Below are 24,811 nucleotides of genomic sequence, written 5' to 3' on the forward strand. Positions count from 1 at the left end.
CGTTAAAACTACTTAAAAATCTTTCCTCAAAGCAAGAACCAGTTTAGGTGTGTTGGAAGACTCTTCATACGTTATGCCAGCATCAAATGATGTAGAACTCAAATCTGAAGTTACTTCATCAATTCTTCCCGCCGCCGCCGCGCTCTTTTCCGAATCATTAAATGTCGTCGTTTCGTTAGACTTTCCCGCGCTTATTGACTCCTCATCATGGAGGTTTAATTTTCTGATGTAGATTTCTTGTATGCCATTTGTCACTTCTAAAATATAATCATTGTAATTTTAAAAAATATTTTGACAACAAATTGTTGTTCATAATTCAATGTTAAGTTTTTACTCATCTTTTATATCAAAACAAGAAAAACCTTACTACTTTATATAGTACTAGCAGCTATGCCCACTTGAAGCCTCTGGGGGCACCTAAAATGTTTTCATAATAATCTTTGTTAAGATTAGCTGTTTTTATTTTTTTTTTAAATTTGTTTGCGATTTATCTTGTGAGCGTAGTGGTTACCCTCCCTAAAATAGCTATCAACCTTCCAAGGAACACTGTAAAGTAGAACCACATAGGTTTAGTGGTTAGCGAGATCCTTTGGTACAGAGAGACATCCTTTTACTTTATTATAAGGATGTTACAATACATTATTTGTTCATTTCCTCAAAACTAGCACAGAATAGAAAATTTAAGGGGCGACCAATATTTAGTGATGGAAGTTTAAGGTTTAAAATAGTTAATTTTTCAGAACATGTTTTAAGTGTAGTTTCGTTCTCCTTCAATTTTTTTCAAACTTATATGTTTTAAAATGTTGTTAGGCTTATTATTAAAATGATCTATCGATAATTTATCTTATGGATATTTTCTTGAAACAATTATTTTTAAATATTGATTATTCTATAATTGACTAAACTGAAGATAATTATTGATCGAATACAGTTGCCATTTTATTTATACCCGTTTGACCAAAACAACGCGTTTAATTAATTATCAAATTCGCATTTGTAAGATTAAAAGATTTCTTATCTTTTTATGAAATAAAATGACTAAATGGTACCAAAAAGGACGTCATACAATAAAGTTGTCCAATGAGAGGTCAGTATACATTGTAATTGACCAATGGTAAAATTTATACTCGCCTCTCATTGGTTATTTTATCGTATGACCTAAATTTTTTGGTGCCATTTTGCGCTGTCTCAGAAAAGTTATAAAAATAAACGAGTCAGTACATTAACAAATTATTTTGTTCTAAATCCTTGATATTTAGATGAATTCTTTGTAAATATGTTATTTACAGTACATACAGATATGTGTATATTTTATCATACATATAATATATTTTATATAGCAATATAAATAACACAATAAAACAGAGAAAATGGAGATGGTTGGGGGACACTCTAAGGAAAGGGCATGATGATTTAACCTTGACTTGGAAACCCCCACATAGGAAAAAGGAAACCAGGTAGACCAAAAAAAAACCTGGAGGAGGGAACTCTTAAGTGAACTGAAAAATGAGAAAATCAGAATCTCATCTTTCAGTGATGCCTCAAAACGTGCCCAATCCAAGGAAGGTTGGAGAACCATTGTGCGTGGCCTGACGAGAACTAAAAGGCAATGATGATTAACAAATTAATTTTCTTGTATTTTTTTGTATTTAGATTAAATCTATGTAAAAAAAAAAGTATTTATAGATACATACAAATATGTATATATTTTGTTTTACATAGCAATATCAAATATTAGATTTGCCTCAAGTTTGCAGAGTCAAGCACGTTAACCTCATCCCCCCCATATTTTTGAGAAAAAAAATTGAAAATAAGGGTGAGGGTAGTTTTTTTTATGTGTTCAACTTTATATCAGGTTAAGTTAGGTTATATTTGGTACAAGGTAGTCCCGCAGTGTTAGGGTCCAGCATGTAAAGGTTTTAAGCCCCCCCCCCTTAGGGGTTAAGTTATAAGCATAAGGAGAAATGACGTCCTCATATTTTCAATTCATTTAAAAAATATGGGGGAGGGGGTCAGTCTCCCTAGGCACTTTAGGGAAAAGCACCAAGTAAGTAATATTCATCAGAAAAAATCAGGATGTTAGTGATCTATAGGACCACAGGGCCAACAAAACAGCAAGTAATCCGATTATAACAATATTAATAGTACTGATGCAATGAAATTAAGTAATTTTAATATATTTGTTTAAAGATACTGATTACAAAATTACAGCGCTTAATAAATTTTGGTTAAAACAAATATGAAATCTGTACACAAAAAAAAAACATTATATTATGATTGTATGTGGTTTATCCGTAGAAGACTGGATATGATAAAATGCTAGACATAATCTTTTCGTATGGATTAATCGGTTTCAAATGAATACGAGAAATAATATTATTTGTATAATGTAAGAATTTTTCTCAAATTTGGAAACCTTATTAGTAATTGTTCCTACGTAGACGTCAAAATTTGCTCTGTACAAATTCCATTCAGTAATTTATTATTACTAAACCTAATAAGATATGAGAATGTTGTTAAATATTTGTATATTTAGTGTTATTGGACTTGTGACATGTGTACCGGCCGTACCTACGGTTATTAGCCATGGGATAACCACTGTAATTTACCTGATGTGTATGTTATCACTTAGTTTGTCCTACTATTACTATAGGAATATACCGGATGCTAGGTAAGTTATTATTATTAGAGACCTCTAGTGGCACTTTAAAGGTTTGATTTTAAAAAAATATATGTAACATATCTTAGTTGCGCTCATTTCTCTATGTAAGAAAAAATTTGATTTTTTTGTGATTTCTCTTGGGAGGGTGGTGGACCGGTACCCTCCACTAAAATAGTTATAAACCTTCCCGGGACCTACAACATATATACTTACTTTTATTATATAAAGTAGTAAAGTTTTTTTGTCTGAAGTTTAAGATCTCAATAACTACTTATCTGATAGAGTTCTCCTTTATTGGGCAGCTTTACATTGGTCAAAGGGTGGTTTTAGGCTTTTTAGTTTCAAGTTTAGGCTATTTTTCTATTCTACCCTATCATTTCAACTACAGATACCCTAGATGCTAGGCGCGCAGCCGTTAGTTTATTTAGTTATTTAAAAACTATATATTTGTTCAGCAAGGGATTATAGCAGGAGCTCTATTTTTAAATAGATCCTGATGAAATTACCAACCTCCCCCCTTCCCATCCCCCCTTAAAAACACTAAGATCCACAATGGTAGAACCCTAGACTAAATCATTTATGGGGGAAGAATCATTTATTACAGACAAGTGTCCACTCCCCTCCTCTTGAAAATTCAAAAATAGTAAGATTCAAAACTGTAATATTAAAATGAGTAAGTACGTCATTATAAAATTCAGGTACACCCTGCTAGTGGCAGCTGCCAAGAATACAGTTATCTGCTACATCATGTCATCAACAGCACTTTTCATCAGAGAATCAGCTTTAGGGACAATGGATTTAATTTCATACAGTTTAGTAGTGAAACTTCTCTTTTTTCTGTATATATGTCATTTTTTTACTTAGAACTAAAAGCAATTCAATTTAAATTTCAAAATGGAAAATTTAAAAAAATCTTGGATTGGGGCGTATTTTAAGGTGGTTGAGATACCCTCCTCCAAATTAGTTTAACAAAAACTTCCTTGGACCCATAAAAAGGTTCACTGTAAAGGAAAACCATATTGGTTCAGCAATTAGCGAGTTCCTTTTCTACAGACAAATAAAGCTTACTACTTTATATAGTAGGATAAACTGTTTAAACATAGTGATTTACTTCTGCTTATATTCCAAAAAATATTTGGTCATAAATTTTACTACTTTTATTTGTTATATTTTTATCATAAATAATAAAATATGTAAAATATATTATTTTGTTCCTGGAAACAAATGTAGAATGAAAGGTACACCTTGTTCTATTTCTAATCGTGTGTCCCAGATTATTCTATATTTTTCTTTTTGCATAAGAAGCATTTTTTCTGCCCTATTCCTACCCCTTTGAATACACAGGTGGATCCTTGAAAAACTTTTTGGCTCACTGCCTCACTAAAATTAGCGAGGCTCGCTAAAAATTTTTGTGAAAAATCCTTCAAAATCGCATAAAAAATCTACAAAAATTAAACAGAATTATCGAAGGGTTATTAACATAAGATTTTGTTTAATTTTTGTATATTTTAATGCGATCTTGTAGGATTTTTCACAACATTTTTTAGCGATCCTCACTAATTTTAGTGAGGCAGTGAGCCAAAAAGTTTTTAAGAATCTACCTCAGGTCCCCTTGATTCCAGAGTTGTAGCCTCTAATAAATAAAAAGTAAATTAATATCAAAATAAATGATTTTTTTCTCTTAAGTGTGCTAAAAAAGTGGTAGGTAATGAGAAGAATAAAACAATAAATGTGGCGTTTTTAGTAGTAGGCAAGTTGCTTACAAGTTTTCTTCTCCTAAATATATTACATATACTTGAGACAGCGTAAAGTGGCACCAAAAAAACGTCCTGCGATAAAATAATCAATGAGTGGCTGTCTTTATATTCTTTGGTAGAAAAAAAACAATATTTTTAATAAATCCATCCATCTAGCCATCAGCCCCACAGCATTAACCCATCTGTTGGAGGTTTTCCCCGAGGCCATGTGCACATTTGATCCGACCTTGCTGCTCAGTCTTAATTTGTATACAGCTTTCATGGAACTACAGATTTTCAAGGTGCAGTATCCTCTTATAAATGTAACAGGGTCTGTGTCTGTCTGTCCCGAATGATTAACCGATATGGTTCTCATTCAACATGTAGAATCTCATAGGTCCTGGGAAGGTTTATAACTTTTGGGGGAGGGTATCAACAATGCATAGAAACTGTAAGATACAATTGATGTACATTGTATAGATTTGATTCTTAAAATCATTCGACAAATAGACAGACAGATTGAATTCTTTGCTTTCAGGCATTTCTTACTCTTGACAATTCTTCCCATTGGTTTCTATCTCTTGATCATGACCTCTGGACAATTCCTCTGGCTGTTTCTGTACCTGCAGTTACAGCAGCGGTCAACTTGATCATTTTTGCTTTTTCAGGGATACCAGTGAAATCCTCATAATAAAAGTGCATTTTTAAATAATTTTTCATTTGGTAGATGAAAAAATATTTAGGAGAAACTTTAGCAAATATTATTTAATTTTATTTTGTGCTCTATGCGCTTTACAGCCCTCTATACTGATGAAAACAAACAAAGAACGTCAAGCAAAAATAATTATTAATTGGGCAAAATTTGACTGAAAAAGCTAATAAAGGTTTTTGGTATTAGATTAATTATTCATGAAACCATTCATGTTTAATTTTTCAACCTTTCTCACACTTTCCAAAACTACAAATAAAACAAAAATGGTACTGTATTTCAAAAAATAGTATTCATAACATTTTGTTTTTTTTAGTGCAATTTCAATATTAAAAAAACAACTCATTTTTATGCACACCCTTTAATTATACTTTAATTTGATGATTTCACTTGTATTCAATAGGCACCCTCTGTGATAGAACCAACATAACATTAGTTAAATCAAGATGGAAACTTAATATAGACTTAACTGCATTTAATACTACCCCATTAAGATCACAATTTTATATTGTTATCATTATAATACTACAAATTTTTATTAAAAGAAAAGAAATAATTGCTAAGATAAAGACATTTAAAAATTGCTGCAATGTTTATGCTTTTCTAATGCTGTATTTTAATTTGTCTACAACAGTTTCTTCTGTCAATATGCTAAATGTTGGAAGGTATCCACTTAAAATCCCCAGTTTGGAAAATGACAATGATCAACAGCTACAGCAAGCAAGAAAGGTAACAACTTAAACTTTTTAAAAATTGAAAGTAACAAAATTTTGTAAGTGAATCTACTTTGGGAACAATATGGCTTATGAAGAATTTTCTTTTCTTTTTGATGGCATTTAAAGTAATTTTGTACAGTTTTAATTCTAGTGTTATATGACTGTCCCTATTGTAAGTTATCAAAATTCTTAGAACATATTCTTAGAATTGAAATAGAATAATGAATATTACCACTTCTGGAATCAATCATATTTATTTCCAGGATGGAATTTGTGATACTAACACAGAATCCCCTAAAGATACTCATACTATAGAAGTAGTGACTCATGAAAATACTGACAATGACACAAAAGCAAACCCAGCATACATTCCTACTATCTACACTCCCAAGTCAAAAATATCAGTTCCTGATATTGAAATATATGAAGCTATTGAGACTATTTCAATAGTAGCAGGACCATCTTGTTATAGGCAGGGTTTTGAAGATAGAACAATTGGTAATTAATTCAACTTTGTATACTTTTACAGTCTAAAAAAATTGTATGATTTTGTAAAAAAGATTGTCAATGTTTTATAGACAATAGCTGCAAAATATAACTTAAACTACACAACTTAAAATAGACATTTTTGTGCTTTTCTTCATGGATATAAATGGAAATACAATACATGGATATTATGACAGGGGAAATTTTGTCGTCAATTTAGGTTTCAAATATAGTTTTTATTTATTGGCAAGTAGGTACCTCCAGTAGTAGATAGGGGTAGTAATAAAGGAGATTGAATAGGGGTATCATTATATTAGCCAGCTGCAAGTACAATTTTAATAGAGTAGGCAAAGATCGGGTGCAATATCCAAGTGATTATGTATTGATTGTCCTATCTTAGTAACTCTGAATAATAGGTCTGAAAATAATGTTACTCTGAACCTGGATGATACTGCTGGCAACCTGGATAATGCTGCTGACAACCTGGATAATGCTGATGACAACCTGGATGATACTGCTGACAACCTGGATGATACTGCTGGTAACCTGGATGAGAGTGTAAATCAACCAAATCCTTCGTCACAAAAAAGTTTTTGCGGGAACAGCCAGAGCAGTGATTCAGTGGGTAAAGTAGTTTCAATTTATATTCAAATTCTTTCAAACAGAGGCCTGTAGGAGAGGGTAGTATCCACCCCCCTGGCAAAATTAAGAGGGGTGAATGCATTGTTATGGGTGGACACCTATCTAATAACAAAATAACAACCCCCCCCCCCCAAATTTTAATTGAGGGGAGATGTCAAATTCTTGGCAAAACCCTGTGCACAACACTGCTTTTAAATATATAAATCTGAAAGAACGTGTTCTAACTTTTGTGATTTTAAAAAAAATACCTAGTCGGTGTTTTTAGTAAGTAGTAGATGTAAAATGATCCATTCAATTTAGATATGCAATAATTTTTCTTTGTAGACCTCTTATTTTTAAAGTAATTTAAGTTAGAAAAAAAATTAAGTTGGTTTTAAGATACTAAAACGTAACAAAAAAAAAAAAAATGCCATTATGAACAAAAATAGTAAGATCTTTCATTTGACACCCTTTTTTGAATACTGCTGAGTAATTTTTGAAAAAAATCTATTTTTGAACCCCAGTGAATCACAACTTTGAACTTTGGGATCTCGTCAAGAATGGGTTAAAACAAAATCTCAAAAGTTAGGACATGTTCTTTGGAACTTTACTAAACGTATTTAAAATCTCTGCTACAGGGTCATAAAAATTCTAAGATATAAATTATTTTCGGTTTTTTCTTCCTTATTTTGCTTAAATTCAAAACTTTTAAAATGTTCTATTTTTCATACATTTTTACAGCTAATATATTTTTTTAAAAAAAAATCAAGGGAGGGAGGGGACATTGGGCTGTTTATTACAGTAGTCTCTAAAAGTTTTATAATAACGCTTTCTTATTTTGTGGCTTAAAAACTTTGCAACTTTTATTGTATTATGATTAGTTGGTTCATTAAGATGTGTGTCACAAGTTTCAATCACTTATTGTAATCTACAGAGGGGTAATTTTGTGTAACCTTTTTGGGGTGTACCTCAATCTATCGGCCATTATCTTATCCCATTAGATCCCTGAGTTAATCACAAAGGGCCTGAGGTGAGGTTTTATAAAATTTCTGTCGTCTTCGTTCAATCAATCAGTGACATTAATGCCCCGTAGGATTTAAACAGAGTATACGACTATTTATTTAATTTTTCGCTTTTTTGGTACGGCCTTTATAGAAGAAAAACAAATTATCTTAAATACATTTTTGCTGTATATTACCTAATTAATGCATTTTTTAGAGCTGTATTAAACATTATTCAAATGGCTAAATTGATAATATAAAAAATTTTAATTCTAAGGTTGTATACTCTGTTTAAATCCTACGGGGCATTAATGTCACTGATTGATAGAACGAATACGACTGAGATTTTATAAAACCTCACCTCTGAGAAATTCATCATTCATGAAACTCCAAATTGCAATTCTAAATCAACTTTTCACTTTACAGGGCGAAGAAAGTCGTTTGCATTGACAGCAGAAGTTGGACTGAACATTACTGCAGTATGCTCACTCCTATTCTTTACATCAGTAGTGTTCGTCTTGACTACAGGAATAGTATCTTTATACACAATGGAAATTAGAATTTTTATCTTCTGTTGGAAAAAAAAGAGAAAACAAATCTAAAAATGTCCAATTCTATTATTTTATACAAAATTTTTGTTTTATTAGGATCAATGTATTTTGACAATAATTCCTCCGACATCCTCTTATTTTAGTTTTTAAAGTAAATATTTTTTTATTTTTTTTTTTTGGGGGGGGGGGTGAGTTCATTTTTTTCTAGGGGCGTTTTTTCTTGGGAGGGTGGTGGTACCATCCCCTAAAATAATTGTAAGCCTTCCTTATGACCTATTTGAAGCTATACTGTAATTGGAGAACCATATCGTCTTAGCGGTTACCAAAATCCTTTGGTACACATAGACAGACTGTCTCAACCATGACACTTTGGTTGAGCTTGACTTCCGAATTAGCGGGAAGTTCACGAGATCAGTTGGCGAACATACAAACCCCCAATACCAGGAACCATCAAGTTTCAACAGCAGGTTTGAATATAGATTTATTGATGAAATTATTTCAAAGACCTGAAATTACAATATCAATTAGTTCATAATTCCAGATATTTATAACCACGTAATCTTATTTGCTTTTTAAAAATCATTTTTCTCTACGGTAAAAAAAATCTTTGGAAACTTTGGCTTTAAAGGAAAATCATTTGGTTTAATAAATCATTGTTAAATGCAAATGATAAAGGCACATAAAAATTACTAAAACATATATTAAACATAATTAAGTTTCATGCTTAGCTGGCTAAAGCCTTTTTAAAACCACATATAATCGTCCTATACACCATACTTCTTAATCAAATTAACAAATTCTACCTGAAGCTCTTATGGTTTCAAATCCCTGGTATACTAGGGTCGTTCACACACAATGAGACCAATGATAGGCCCAATTTTGTTCTCCGAAATCTTCACACTCTCATATCTCATTCAAAAGTAAAGAACGTGCGCATCCAAAATAAACAAACACTCTATGCCGCGCCACATTATGAAAGGAAAGCCCTAAAAGACGACATTTGCGCTTTGATTTTGGTTTATGATAAGGAATTTAATTTCGAACTTGATAAACACAAAGCTTCCTCGAAAAGAGGTTAAGACACACCCCCCGTTTGAAAGTCAAATTAACTTCCTTAACGAGATTCAAGGTTTTTTTCGCGCTGAGCACTAGCAACATTTCTCACTAAACTCAACTCACCATAATCACATGAGAATGGCCACATCCCGAAAACGTGACAATTTTGCTCCTAACTAAATGAAACCCCGTGAAATGCATACACAATATTATACTCCTCACTAGGACTCATAATACCTCACATTTTAGGATAGAAGGATGGGAATTGGTTTGTACCATACAACATTCCATGCACATGACAATCACAAGATCACATACACAATCCTAAAATAGATAATCCTATTAATCATGATGTTGTAAATATAACAACTATACTAAATAATAATCATTTCATAATCAATAGGCAATAAATCATTATTAATAAATCAATAAGTACCTACGAAATCAGGTTGAAATGTAAATGTAAACAAATAATGTAAAAATAAAACGAAATAAATCTTAGACAAGAAAATTAAGATTTATAGGTACTTAAAACTAAATTTGTTAAGCATCAAAAAGAGTAGTAAGAAAAAATTTTTCAAAATCCTTGGGCAGAAAGTTTTTCAAACCTAATGAATAAGAACTGTAATATCTTAATCAACAATAAAACTTTTTAATACTTAAAGAATAGCAAAATAATAATATCTTCGTTAGAATTTTCATTGAAATTATGAAAAAAATACCAATTTTTCTTTGTAAAAAAAATATGAGACTTTAAATATGAATTTTCAATCATTCCTTGATCTAAATAAAAATGTTCTACTTGATTGAAATTCATATATAATTTTAAAAATCTGCTAAAAAATACTTGATTTTTTTCTTAGAATAAATATCGAATCACGCAACCTCGACACATTTATTCCTTTTTGTTAAACTTTTCCGGTAAGTTTTAAAATGAATTGTACTTTTGAAAAGAAATTAAACTCAATAAAATTAAATTTGAGCATATGAAATAGAAGAATATTTAATCGCATTTCATTTGATTCTTATTTTAGGCATAAAAATAGGCATATGAAAAATGTGGCTTTTTACTAAAAAAATCTCAATTTCCATAAAATAAGAATCAATTATTAATCATAATTTTTAACAACTGCCTGACTGATACAGCATGTTCTTCTAGGGGAGATTTATCTGTCAGTCTGAACAAGACTCTTGCAGTCTTTCTTCCATCCTCAATTCTCGTCACTCGGCCCATCCTCAAACATCTCATCAGTGGATTGGTACTCGTAACCAGAACTATATCTCCGTCAGCTAGTGGCTCCGCCATCTCATCCTTCCACTTGGACATCCGTAATATCTTCGGTAGGATCTCCTGGCGGTAGGCAGTCCAAAACTGGGCAGATAAATCTTCCAACAACTTCAACCTGGAGGAAATTTGGTCCTCCGGTTTCATCGCCACATTGCACAACGGCTGGCGGTCAACATTTCCCAGCAGCTGGCCAGGGGTAATCAGCCGCCAATTCTCCACGTCGTTCGCAGCTTCAATCGTCAGTGGTCTGCTATTCATAATTTTACTGACCTCCGCCAACAGCACCAGGAGCTCGTTGAAATTAACAGAACTATTCACCAACTTCTTGGACAGCAATCTCTTGGTTAATCCCACCATTTTCTCAGCCTGCCCAATATAATGGTGGGCTCGGGCCGGGATCTGAGACCAAGAAAACTCTACCTGGCTGCCCAACTTCTGCTCTAAAACCTTGCGAGCACCGGATAATTGTGTGCCCATGTCGCTTACTATGATCTTCGGCAGACAATGAACAGCTTCCAACTTGCGCAGGGACAACAGGATACTGCTGGTATCATACTTTTCCAAGGCATCTAACCACAACGCCCCTGAGAATCTGCAGACCACCACGAACACCCACACCTTCTTCGTTGCTGTCTGACTCCTCGTTTTGGCGGCAGCTCTCCTCGTAACCAGCGGACCCATCAGGTCGACTTGCACAGCTTCAAAAGGCCTGCTCGGGACCAACTTGTCAGGTAACACCTCCTTCATGGTAGCACGACATTCCTTAGCCCTCTCAACACTGCAGGGCCAACATTTCTTCACTTCCATGATGGCCAACCTCCTTGCCTTCACAATCCAGCACCAACGGCGGCTCTCAGCTAAAGTTCCACGGACACCAGAGTGAAGCTCAACATGCGCTTCTCTCATAAAAACAGCAGCTAACCAATTACCAGGCTCCAAAATTATTAAACCTGGCATGTCTTCAAATATCATTTTACGGCCGCCAGTAATGGCGTCAATGACTGGCTGTCCACGACCAACCATTTTAAGAATCCTCATCTCCCTGGTCACATAATTTCCTCCGGGACCAACGACAGGCCAGGTCAATGATACTTCATGCACTAATGGATTTAATGACGCATAATTGCCTTTAGCGTCATTTATCCACTCATCCTCTTGGCTTCGTGACACAATGAAAAGTTCCGCCGCCGCCATAAAATTGTACAAAGACGGCTTGTACACAGAATCTGCGGCTGCTACATGACTACCAGCGGCTGTAGCCTTACCTTCTTGTCTGCTCTTTAGCTTCTTCAACCAGGTGCTCGCAACTTGCAGGACAGCTGCCATAATACGTTTGGCCTGTCCAAATGATCTCCTGTGCTTAAACCTAAAGACATCTTCAGCGGCTTCTCCGGCAACTTTCATTGAACATAACTTAACCATTTTGGTATTCAACTCCTCTGGGGGTAAAACCTGCTTGACTTCTTCGGCAGTTTTCACCGGCCACGCACTTTCATCCTGGCGCAACCATTCTGGGCCCAATCTGTACCTGGAACCTGGTCCCAAATCTGATACTTTGCAGGTGCTTCTGGTGCCCAAATCTGCAACGTTTTGCGTCCCCGGGACCCACCTCCAGTCATCCTTGTTGGTCGCAGATTGAATTTCTCCAATACGATGAGAATTAAATGTGTTCAACATAGCACTGTTGGAAACTATTTGTGATAAAACACACGATGAATCAGTAAAGTACATCACTCTGATAACATCAAAGGGCAGGGCATCTCTGACGGACTTTGCCAACCTTGTGGACATCTGGCACCCCATCAATTCAAGGCGTGGAATTGACTCACACTTGACCGGCGCAACTCTTGACTTGGTGGCTAGCAGAAACGTTTCAAATCCTTGTCTAGTTGGCCACCTCAAATATGCATTAGATGCATAAGCCTCTGATGACCCATCCGAAAACATCATCAAGGATGGAAGGCCAGTTGGTTCATCCGGGACCACACAACGGTCAAACTCCAATTTAGCGACCTCAGCTCTGTCCTCCAGCGACTGAACAAGTTCATCCCGTAGACTTTTTGGAATGAAATCTTGCCAGCCCAAATTCAGCAAACATGTTTTCCGCAGGACAAGTTTAATTCTCAACAGAATAGGGCTGCAAAGCCCGATCGGGTCGAAGGTTTGGGCGGCGAACCTGTGGACCATCTTCTTTGTCAGATTCTCGTCCAAGGCGTCCTGGAGGTTGTACAAATCAGCATCCTCTTTCACCTTCCTTCCCTTGACTTTACCATCTTGATTGACTCTTGTGGCGATGGACAACACATCGGTGGCTGGCTTCCATATCAGCCCGAGAACCTTGGTAGGCTGGCAATCATCTCCAGAATAAATGACTTGTTTGAAGGAAAAACTACCTTTGCCGATAATCCTGTCGGCCTCTTTCATCATCTCCTTGGCTTCTGGCTTCGATCCTGCTCCCGAAATAACGTCATCTATGAAGCTGTGCTTCTCAAGCTTGACTGCAACTGGAATCTGAGGTAACTTGAATTCCTCATCAGGGTAGGTAGGTATTTGTGGCTCCTTCCATAATTCAGGTTTGGCAACAATTTCACTACCGTTTATTTGTCCCTCTCCATACATCTCCTTGACCTCTGCTTCACTCTTTCCGCCGAACAGGCGGGACGTCAACTTCAGGGCTGTAACTGCCAAATTTCCCGCAGCTAACTCGCCGAAATTTACAACTTTGGTCAGGTAAATTTCAAGTGGACCGTCTGGCGTCGGGGAAAATAAAACTCTCTTCATCTGGCTGTCGAACTCTGTGGCCAGGATGGAGTTATAAAACTTGGAGATATCCGCGGTTATACCAACCTTGTAACCGCGGAAAAGCATCAAATGATAAAATATCTTCTGCATTGGCGGCGGGCCTCCCAGCATTATGTTATTAAAACTGGTACCCTTAAACGTCAGAGAACTATTTGCACACAATCGCATGGGTGTGGAACTTGAATCCTCCTTGAAAGCAACCACTATTGATGAACAAGACTTAGGTCCTTCATACTGCAATTCTTCAGGCGTGGCTTTTTGAAAAACGCCTCTTCTTATGGCGTCGTTGAATACCTCCACATACATTCCATAGGTACCTTCCTTGACCATCCTGGCACGATCCTTTTCAGCGATTTTGCGGGCTAAACTCTCATTGTAAGGTAAAGTGTGAGGATCTTCAATATAAGCATATTGACCTGTCCACTTGTTGGACTGCAAGTCTAGTGTTAAACCTGCCTCAATTATCCTCTGCCTCTCACGCTGGTCCCAGGTAGTGCCGTCGGCCATAGCCTTGCACTCTTGACAAGCAGTACATCCTGGACAAAGTGCCTGCGGCTGTACGCCAAACGATTCAGACGTCAGAAAGTCTGGCAAAGTGCCTCCACTGACACTGACAGCCTTATAAGCCGACTTTTGATCTCCAGCTCCACCATCAGCACTCGTACAGATAAAACCACTACCAAAAATGGTTCGCCACAACATAGACTGGCCCACTTTCTGGTAGGTTGAAGGAAACACGTCAGGATGTGTATTTCCAATGATGATATCTAAGCCTCCACTAATATATGTAAACCTTTCTGGCGGCATTTTAAATATCTCGGCGGCAGTTTCGGGGTGGACCGAGCGCATCTCGTTGGCCCCGCCGAGGGTAGGCATGACAGCTGCCTCAAACTCCCTCAGATTGCCGTCCCTATCCTTCAAATAAAACACAACATTGCGGCAGGAAGACTCACTGCCATCAGCTACAGAAATAGTTGTATATCTGCCGGTAGATTTCAGCTTCAACTTGTTGGATAACTTCTCAGACACAAGTGGCAAATTTGCCCCGGAGTCAAACATTACCGTGGCGTGGCAGGTGCCGCCGCCAGGTGCTACAACAGGAACTAACTGAAGTAAGAAGGTACAGGGGCTGGGTGCAGAACTTGACTTGTAAACTGTATTCACACCAGCACTAGCCTCATGGAGCAACCTGGAATGGTATCTGTCGCAATTATTGGTACCACAAACACCAAGCTTCTCAGATTTATTACACTTGTCAGCAGTATGGCCGTCGCACAAGCAGAGTTCACATAACTTCTTCTGCTGGACAATTTTCTTTCGGTCAACCACATCCATCTTCTTAAACGTGAGGCAACGGAAAATCGGGTGCTTCTCCTTGCAGCTCTCCACAGGACATGCACTGTTCCACTTGGAAGCCTTGTCCTTCCCAGCCTTTCCATTCTTATTGTCGCTGCGGCCAGATACTTGCGCGGCGGCAGCTCTGTCACGATTTCTCTTGCCGGCGCCACTGTCATAGGACATATCACCGGCCAACATGGCACCCCTGGTCCTCTCCAGCAGTTCAACAATCTTCGGGATGTTTGGTTGGTTCATGCTACCTAGCTCCATCATAATTTTGTCTCTCAAATTTTCAGGGCACTTGTCTTTAAAAATATGAATGAGAGTTAGGTGGTTGTAATCCTTAGCTGCAGAACCAACGATGGCTTCTACCTCCTGCATCATGCTCTTGAAGGTAGCAATTGCGCTAACCACGTCCACAGGTTTATCCACAGGTTTCATCTTGTTCAACTTAGTTAAAATCCTCATGAACCGGCGAGTGTTTGATAAAAACATCTGGTCAAGAAACGCCCATTGTTCATTGTGATCTCTAATCGCTGACACTTGCTTGCGTAGTTCCGGGTTGGTTATCACCTTCTCCATACACAACATCAGACTTAACCTCTGGTCAGCAAATCCATAACCAGAGCATAGATCCTTAAAGACCTGTTTAAAGTTTGGGTAATCCGTGTCAGTACCGTCGAACGACGGCAACAAACTGTTGTCCCAGCGCCCATACTGCGGGTTGGAACTCCGAATATCCACGGCAGACATACTTCTGGAGAGCATGGCAGGTGTCCCACTCTCATCCAGATTAGATGAACGACGTTCCATCTCTCTAAGCCTTCGGTACATATCACGTACTTCTTGGCGCAACTCCACGGAAATTTTAAGCACTCCCATGTCCATCTTCACCTTCTCAATGACGTCGAGGTTCCTGGCGACAGTGCTTGACCTCGCGTCATCTGAATCATTGTCAAGCCAGTACAGAATTTTTGTACACTGCTCCAACGACGCATAAACTTTATCTGCAACAGTTTTCTGTTCACTAGCTTCATCCAAATCACGCTTAAACTCGCGCAGCTCACTAGTCTCCACGGCAGGTTTTAGACTTTTTATTAGGTCAGATTGGTCCTTGACCTCACTAAAAATGTCACGAATTGATTTTACAGTCACATTTTCACATGAACTAAAACTTTGGCAGGCTTTTAGATTGTCATAAAACACTTTTAACTGTTCATCAAAAACTTCTAGCCTTTCACTGCCAATAGCGATAGCTCGCTCAATTTTCTGCTTTTTGGTTAGTGGCATATTGATTCACTAGGTACTTATTTCACAGAAAAATTGTCACAGTTTATTGCATCAATAATTCACTGGATGCTATTGATCTCTTGATGAATGCTAACGCCTATTCATCAGATACTTTGAAATTGTCTCAACCATGACACTTTGGTTGAGCTTGACTTCCGAATTAGCGGGAAGTTCACGAGATCAGTTGGCGAACATACAAACCCCCAATACCAGGAACCATCAAGTTTCAACAGCAGGTTTGAATATAGATTTATTGATGAAATTATTTCAAAGACCTGAAATTACAATATCAATTAGTTCATAATTCCAGATATTTATAACCACGTAATCTTATTTGCTTTTTAAAAATCATTTTTCTCTACGGTAAAAAAAATCTTTGGAAACTTTGGCTTTAAAGGAAAATCATTTGGTTTAATAAATCATTGTTAAATGCAAATGATAAAGGCACATAAAAATTACTAAAACATATATTAAACATAATTAAGTTTCATGCTTAGCTGGCTAAAGCCTTTTTAAAACCACATATAATCGTCCTATACACCATACTTCTTAATCAAATTAACAAATTCTACCTGAAGCTCTTATGGTTTCAAATCCCTGGTATACTAGGGTCGTTCACACACAATGAGACCAATGATAGGCCCAATTTTGTTCTCCGAAATCTTCACACTCTCATATCTCATTCAAAAGTAAAGAACGTGCGCATCCAAAATAAACAAACACTCTATGCCGCGCCACATTATGAAAGGAAAGCCCTAAAAGACGACATTTGCGCTTTGATTTTGGTTTATGATAAGGAATTTAATTTCGAACTTGATAAACACAAAGCTTCCTCGAAAAGAGGTTAAGACACAGACATCCTGTAACATTTATATAATGATACTATGACTTTCCAGGAGATGGCGGCTATGTTGTGGCTCAGCTAAGAAATGTCGTTGTTTTTGGAGTCCCAATCTTTTGGGTGGCCAAGAACAACAATGTCAGTGGCTTTCTTTGGCTCAGATTCTCTCAGTGGAAACAAAAATATGGATATTTTGGGTAAAGTCTTTTTCGTGGCATTGCCTTGGCCTTTTTGGGTTTTGATAGGTTATTTTAGGTTGGGTTATATTGGGTTAGGTGATTGGCCCGCAGGGTTAAAGCCCCCCGCAGTGGCTAGTAATAGGAGAAAAGCTACAGTGAAAATACGAAGACACGCCCCTTAAGGGCCGTTGCCACGAAAGGGACTATAACCGATATTCTTAATGTGAAAACTGAACACAATGTTATTTAGCTTTTCAGGTGCTTTCCCCCAAAGTGCACAAAGTTTGAAGGGGGGGGGGGGGAGGGGTAGTTTTTTTCTTGATGCCCCTCACTTGCAGGAGGCCCTTAACCTGCCAGGTTGCTTTGTTACCATTTTAATACAAAAACAAATCTATAGTATAGATTTATATACAGAAAACTACCTCCCTTTCTTTTTCAATGACCTTTTTCGTCTGCTTCTAAATTATTTTCTGCTACTTGGCTGTGTTACTATAAGCGACGCCAATGGTTGATTTTCAATGACCCAATGGAAAGGTTGCACAAGGTTGATGTGATGGGGAGATTCAGTTATTTAACCCTTTCTCCCTCTAGTGTTTTACTCAAATGTTAGAAACACAAGGCACTTCGAGGGAAACTACCTCAAAGAGAAATAATTTGCACCAAAAATTTAAATAGAACGATCAATCAAATGGTTAAATTTACTTAATATAATTGTCATTAATTAAAAACAAAATAGTTGCTATGATGTTATTTAAATGTTGAAAAAAATTGAAGAGGAGATTTTTAAAGATGAATAAATTTTCATTTGTTTAAAAATCATAAAATATACAAAATTAATTAACATTTTTTTAGTAAAGTTTTTTTTAAATATAAAAGATATGCTAAAATTTATTTAATTTGATAATAGAGTATCATTATACAATTTTCTTAATTTGATCGAAAAATATTGATTAAAAATTTTTAACATTTTTTGTTAAATAATTTTGATAATTGGTATATTAAAACAAGGATTATAATCTTTAAAAGAGGCAAATATTTGAAGAACCTAGTAAAAGTGTCTGACTCTGATTATGACGTAAAAAAATTAGCCAATGAGAGGCCAGTATACACTGTAATTGACAAATGGTAAAATTTATAGTGGCTTCTCATTGGCTAACTTTTTTTTACGTCTAAATCAGAGTCAGACACTTTTACTAGGTTCATATTTGAAAATTTTAAAAATCAACATGATTCTAATAAAGTGAAATTTATAGCTGGCTAAAATAACAATCCTTCCCACCCACCCTATACTACGTTCCCTCCCCTTCTACTGGATGAATAAACTGACCAATGAATGATGTCCATGTTAGCAACCTAAATTGACGACAATTTTCCCCTTTCATAATATCCACATATATTCTATGTCCATTACAATGTAAATTTGATTATTAAGACGCTTGGAATTTTAATATTCATTCTGATTAATTTTCTATAGAACAAAATTATCTGTCTAATTTTTGCATTTCTAACTTATTGGTTTTATAAACTGTCTAATCTAAAAGTGCGCAGTAGATATCTTGTAAGTCAGTATTTTGACGTTTTAAAAGCGAGGCTTTTCTATAATTAAGGTCGGTCCGTCCGTCCGTTCAGAACGGTTAAATTTTCGTTAATTTAGGATGTTAGAATTGTGCTATCGTTTTCAATCTTTGCATAATGATTCCTGTATTAGTTAGGTACAATTTAGAAAGTGTAGCAACTCTAAAATCGTCACCAGAATGTCCGTACTTCCATTTTAAACATGTTGATTTTCAACTTTTTAACAACAAAATTTTATGTGATATGATTATCCGATTGATCTGAAATTTGGAATGTTGATTCCTAGGACAACAAAGTACAATGTTATAAGCGTGGCATCTCTATAATAAAGTAGTAAAACTGTTAGTATGTCCTTTAATATTTTCCTGTATTTAAGCAGTTTTTCAATAAATTTACTTACAATTTTTTTCGACTTTTATACATTTATATTCTGATTATTCTGTTCCTCAAGTTTACTCGAGCACAGAAATTTTCCTTACTCTTATTTATTAAATTATTGGAATTTATCTGGTGTTGAATTTGGTTTTAAAAAGAAGATGGGAGGGTTTTAATGCTTGATAGGAACTTTGAGTGATAGTTAATAACAGTGTACCTGTAGCTGTTCTGTAGTAGTTGACGAAGAAAGCATAGATAGCCAACCCAACCAACAGTAGAACGGTCAACTTGCGCAGCTGTAGGCTACCTGTAAAGAAGACCGTAGGTCATAATCCAATAATCTAACTAGGGCAGCACCACTTTCCCCCCTATTCTAATTTTCAACTTAAAACACGGATTTCTATCCATAGACGTCCAAGGGTGGAAGTAAAGGTTTGTTTTGTACCCCTCTAAAAATTTGAAACCCCAATTTTTACCTCCCATCAAAATAAAAAGCTTGGACGTTTCTGTTTCCTACTCCCTCTAGAAGATCTAATCCCGAAGGCCTATCCCTGATGGGCTTTGTTTATCAATACTTAATCCGGTCCTACCCCAAACGTAGGAGTCCCAAACGCCGGAGTGGACAAACGCAGGAGTCCCAAACGTCGGAGTGGACAAACATAGGAGTGGGAAAAACGTCGGAGTGGACATTGCTTAAGTAAAACGTAGGAGTGTCCATTATTTTAATGATATGACAATTTTGAAATTTTTTAATACCCCTGTCTACAAAATAATGGTTATGGCCAAAGCGCTCGGCCCTCTAGCCTGCCTAGCCGCAGCGCTCGGCCCCCTGGCCTATAACCTAACCTAACCTAACTAAGAAAAATAAGGGGACTGAGGGAGGGGGGGGGGTTGTATAAAAAAATTAAAATTAAAAAAAAATTCAAAAAAAAAAAATTCAAAATTGAAAAAAAATTCAAAATTGAAAAAAATTTAAAAATTGAAAAAAAAATTTAAAAAAAAATCAAAATTTAAAAAAAAAAATCAAAATTTAAAAAAATATTTGGGACTCCTGCGTTTGTCCACTCCGACGTTTGTCCCAAAAATCCTGCGTTTGTCCACTCCGACGTTTGTCCCACTCCTGCGTTTGTCCCACTCCGACGTTTGAGACTCCTGCGTTTGTCCACTCCGATGTTTTTCCACTCCTACGTTTGGGACTCGTTTGTCGTGGAACCCTTAATCCTACCCAAAACTATTTTTTTTAGATATGTATTTCATATGTGTGCTTGTGGCCCAATTTTGATTGTAGTGAAAAAATTTGACTCAAATAGTCTAATTTTGCTGATGTTGAAACCTTTACAGATAGCTTTCCTATTACAGCCCCCCGCATAAAATGAATTGAAAATGAGGTTTTGGTAGTAGTTTTTTCCATATGTTTAAAACCTGCAGGGTGCCAATACCCCCTCATAATTTTTTTTTAGAATAATTTGAAAATAAGGTTTGGGGTGGTAGTTTTTTCCACTATGGTCAAAACCTGTGGGCTACCAAATACCCAATAAAACCTGACATAAAGTCATAAACATAAAACTAACCTAACTAAATTTAAATTAAAAGTAAGTTGGTTGAGGGGGGGGGGCGGGGGGGCGTTCATTTCTTAACAAATTACTTTGTTTGAAAGATGTAAAGCTTTTTGTGTATGATTATTGATGGAAAGATTAATCTAACACCCATTGTCCAATCCCTTGAAGAATACCTGTCATGGTGTGCTTACATTTCCGCCAACCCTTCATTGTTCATTATTTGTTGGTTAGCTTGTAGGAACAACATTGAATTTTCTTAAACAGTTATCAAAGATGTTTTTAGCATAAAATACTTTGTATCAAAATATCTCAGTAACTACCAAGGATATAGGGATAAAACAATGGGGTATTAATTCAATTTGAGAGTTCTTGAGTTGTAACACCTGACCAAATTGTAACCAGGGACAAGGGTCTAGCAATATGACAAGCAATTGTAAGTGAAAATTTTACCACAACCCACTTACTTCTCCACCCCCCGCTTCTTACCCACTTCCCTTTAGTTGCAGAACAAAATAAGTTTTACGTCAGTATTACGCCACAAAATTATCTAAATTTTCAGCAATTTCAAATGGAAGTAACTTGCTGAATCACAGCCCCTAGCTAATTGTAACCAACAAATGAATTAAATTGAAAAAAAAATTGTTGTACAGGTTTCGTGATTTTGGGCGCAATAATTTGTAATAGTGCCAACTTTTTTATCTGCACACCAAATATTATTTTAGGTTTATTTCACTTGTTGGCTATAACTTTTTTTTGTTCAAAAATTTATTAGATTAAGATGATATTTTTAATCATATTTTTATAAGAAATGATTATATTGGACATTTTTTCCATTTCCAAAGTGAATAATATTTATTACAAAATGCCGCCAATCAACAACCAATAAGAAAACATCGGAGAAAATTATATTGTAAGGCATATTCCTGTATTCAAAATGGATACGGTAATCCATATTTTCTTGTATTAAAAACAATAATAGAATTTAATATTAATAACCAATATGAACTTGATGAATATCAGCACTGGACTATCTTTATTATACTAGAAATGACAAGAATGCTTTCTAATATATAAACTGCTTTACATATAAATTAAGTAAATAAATAATATATACTCAAATAACTTATGGGCACCTCGAATTATAACAAAAATGGATATGTAAATGAGTTATTCACTAAAATCAAATCTAGCATTAATAAATATTGATTAAAAGATCGCGCATTTAATTTATGTTTACGGTACTCACCGAGAGCCGAGTTAATAATCTTTCAGGGGACATTAGATCAAACCATAATGTGCTTGATCTTGTCCAAGTACAAAAGTTAAAAAAAACAATCAATACTATTGGTAATCAATTAATCAAACCTGATTTGATTTATTATTCAATTTATGTCTATTTCTTGATTATTCTTTTGATTCGTATCGTAGTCTTTATTATAGTTGTAGAAAAAATCTTTTGTTGTTAGTATCCTCTAAAGATTGCAAATGCATGAAACTTTAATTTAATGATAATTAAAATTGAAGTAAAAAAAGTTGTTTTAGTGTTCTATTTTAACTAATTTACGATATTTACTTTTCCATTATTCCCAGGCGAATTTCACTGGACTCGAGGTTCTTCTTTCCTTCCTGCCTCAATTAATACTTTACACATACTTAACTTATCAACAAATACATATAAGGTTTATGAAGCGAAGTGGAAAAAAGGTTGCATTTGCGCTATCGGTAACGTCAGGTTCGAGTTTGGACCACACATACTAGAGACGATAAAAATGATACTTACTGCTGCCTCTAGTAGAATTCCTATAAACAGGCGCAATTCATTAACATGAACAGTTAGGACTTCCAGACAAAAGGCATACATTTAAAGAAAGTGTTGATTGTCTGTTGGGTAATCCAATACCAATCGGGCGCATGGTATGTGGAGACGGCTCGAGCCCGAGGTGACACCACGCCCCAAAGAGGTTATTGTAGCGTTAGGTTGAGATTGATATGGACTTGAATTACAGGGCAAATAGTTCAAATGTAATTTTAAAAAAACATGGATCTTTAGGGATAAGACAATTAACGAAAAATTAATATTATGAACAAAATTACCCCAACAATAGACTGAAATGATTAATTGAAATGTTTGGATACTAAAAGTTTGGAACCAACCAATCAAAATTCCAAAAAAGTACCCAATATTTTGAGTTAAAAAAAAATGAGGTTATAAACTCATTATTAGATATGATCGTCCTTGTCAAAGTATTTTTGTCCTCATGATAATTTGACCCAATTAATATGGTGAGTCTAAAGGGAAAGTAAGAAAGTCCAAAGTCATGGAAAATGGAATGTGATTCTGACAAACAATACTAAGTGAAAATTTTCCCTTCACCTTTTCTCCCCTTCTTGCCCACATCCCTTTCAGTTGAACAAAAAAAATAAGTTTTACTCCAACAAAATATTTAATTTTTGGCAATTTCAAATGAAATTAATTGGCTGAATAGCAGCCCCTGGTCCAGCGTAAAAGTATCAACCTTTTTATTATTTACACATACATGGGAGGGGGGGGGGGGGAAGAGACATGCAATCTAAAATAATTGTACCAGGACTTCCAGACAAAGGTTTTGCAATTAATGCGTTGTTTGTCTGTTGGTTGTGTTCTAACCTAATATCCAGAAAAGGAGAGATTTGCTTCCATTTGATTTCCTTGATTGTTGGTCTTGACGTTAGAGTGTCATGGACAACAGCGAAGATGATTAAAGTCCCTCCACAGATTATGACGTCATACGATAGAATAACCAATGAGAGGCCAGCATAAATTTTACCATTGGTCAATTACAGTGTATAATGGCCTCTCATTGGCTATTATTTTGTATGACGTCATAATCTATGGAGGGACTATAATCATCTTCACAGCAGCCTCGCCCGTAGGAGGTAATCGACAAGTTAATCAATATATTTCGTCATAAGAATGACATTATGTCGATGATATATATATAGTCATTCACCTTTGCTTCATGCGCTGTAGTCGACATTAATGACGTCAGCCATAAGAACTTTTATATAGAAAGGGTGAGAACATTGAACTGGTACCCAAAGTTTTATAAATATATGCTCTTTCGTTCATTGACTTCAAAACTTTGGGTACTTTTATTTAATCTTGATTGGTTGGCTTAAACTAGCATAATCATTAAGGATTCATTTTAAAATTTAATTGTTATTTATAATACTTTTCTCTATCTCTGTGCTATGTGTGTACTATCTATCTACTTTACATACCAATATTTGCTGGTGTGCCATCCGTGGCGCAAAAAAGGTTCTAATAAGACATACCGGTAAATTGATGTACATTACCAATAATGATATACAAAACTACCCATACTCTGGACTACAATTAGTGGTTGAAATATTTGGATACTCAACTTAATGAATCAACCAATCAAAATTCGTTCGTTAAAAGTCCTCAAGTTGCTGAGCCAACAAATAGGAAAACGTATATATATATTATAAGACTTTTGGGGCTAGAGTAATAAGCTGCCCGATGTCCCCTCCCTCTCTGAAATTTTTAACGATGAATTGTAAGTTGAAAGTGAACAAGGATGACAACATCCATAAAAGAAAAGCACTGAAACGGTAGGACAAAAGGGCATTAAAATTTGTAGAGTGTCAGCACTGAATAATCAGAATATAAATGTATAAGAGTCGAAGCAAAATTGAAAGTAGATTTGTTGAAAAATTGCTTCATGTAGGATAATGTTTAAGGACATTTCTACATTTTTAGGATTTAATTATAGAGTTGCTCTTCGCTTATGATATGTACTTTGTTGTCCCAGGATTAGTATACCAAAAATCAGATCAATCGGATAATTATATCATATAAAAATTTGTTGTTAAAAATGTGAAAAAATCAACATGTTGAAAATGGACGTAACGTAAAATGTAACGATTATAGATTTGCTACGCTTTCTAAATTGTACCTAACTCCTACAGGGATCACCATGCAAAATTTGAAATCGATAGGACAAGTCTAAAGAACCTAGATTA

The 24,811-nt window shown here is 35.5% G+C and overlaps 1 protein-coding gene across 1 annotated transcript; it reads right to left on the reverse strand.

The window, feature by feature from the left end:
• Positions 1-12: 12 nt before the first annotated feature.
• Positions 13-21,052, reverse strand: LOC145335319 (uncharacterized). Its single transcript, XM_080181055.1, has 3 exons — positions 20,959-21,052; positions 19,444-19,533; positions 13-257 (listed from the first exon to the last, which is right to left on the reverse strand). Exons 1-3 carry the CDS (start codon positions 20,993-20,995, stop codon positions 13-15), a joined length of 372 nt encoding a protein of 123 aa, XP_080037181.1. The 5' UTR covers positions 20,996-21,052.
• Between the last annotated feature and the right edge of the window lie 3,759 nt (positions 21,053-24,811).

This window comes from Acartia tonsa, chromosome 13 (genome assembly GCF_053477335.1).
Source record: "Acartia tonsa isolate MP-2025a chromosome 13, ASM5347733v1, whole genome shotgun sequence".
In the NCBI taxonomy this organism is placed as follows: Eukaryota; Metazoa; Arthropoda; class Copepoda; order Calanoida; family Acartiidae; genus Acartia; species Acartia tonsa.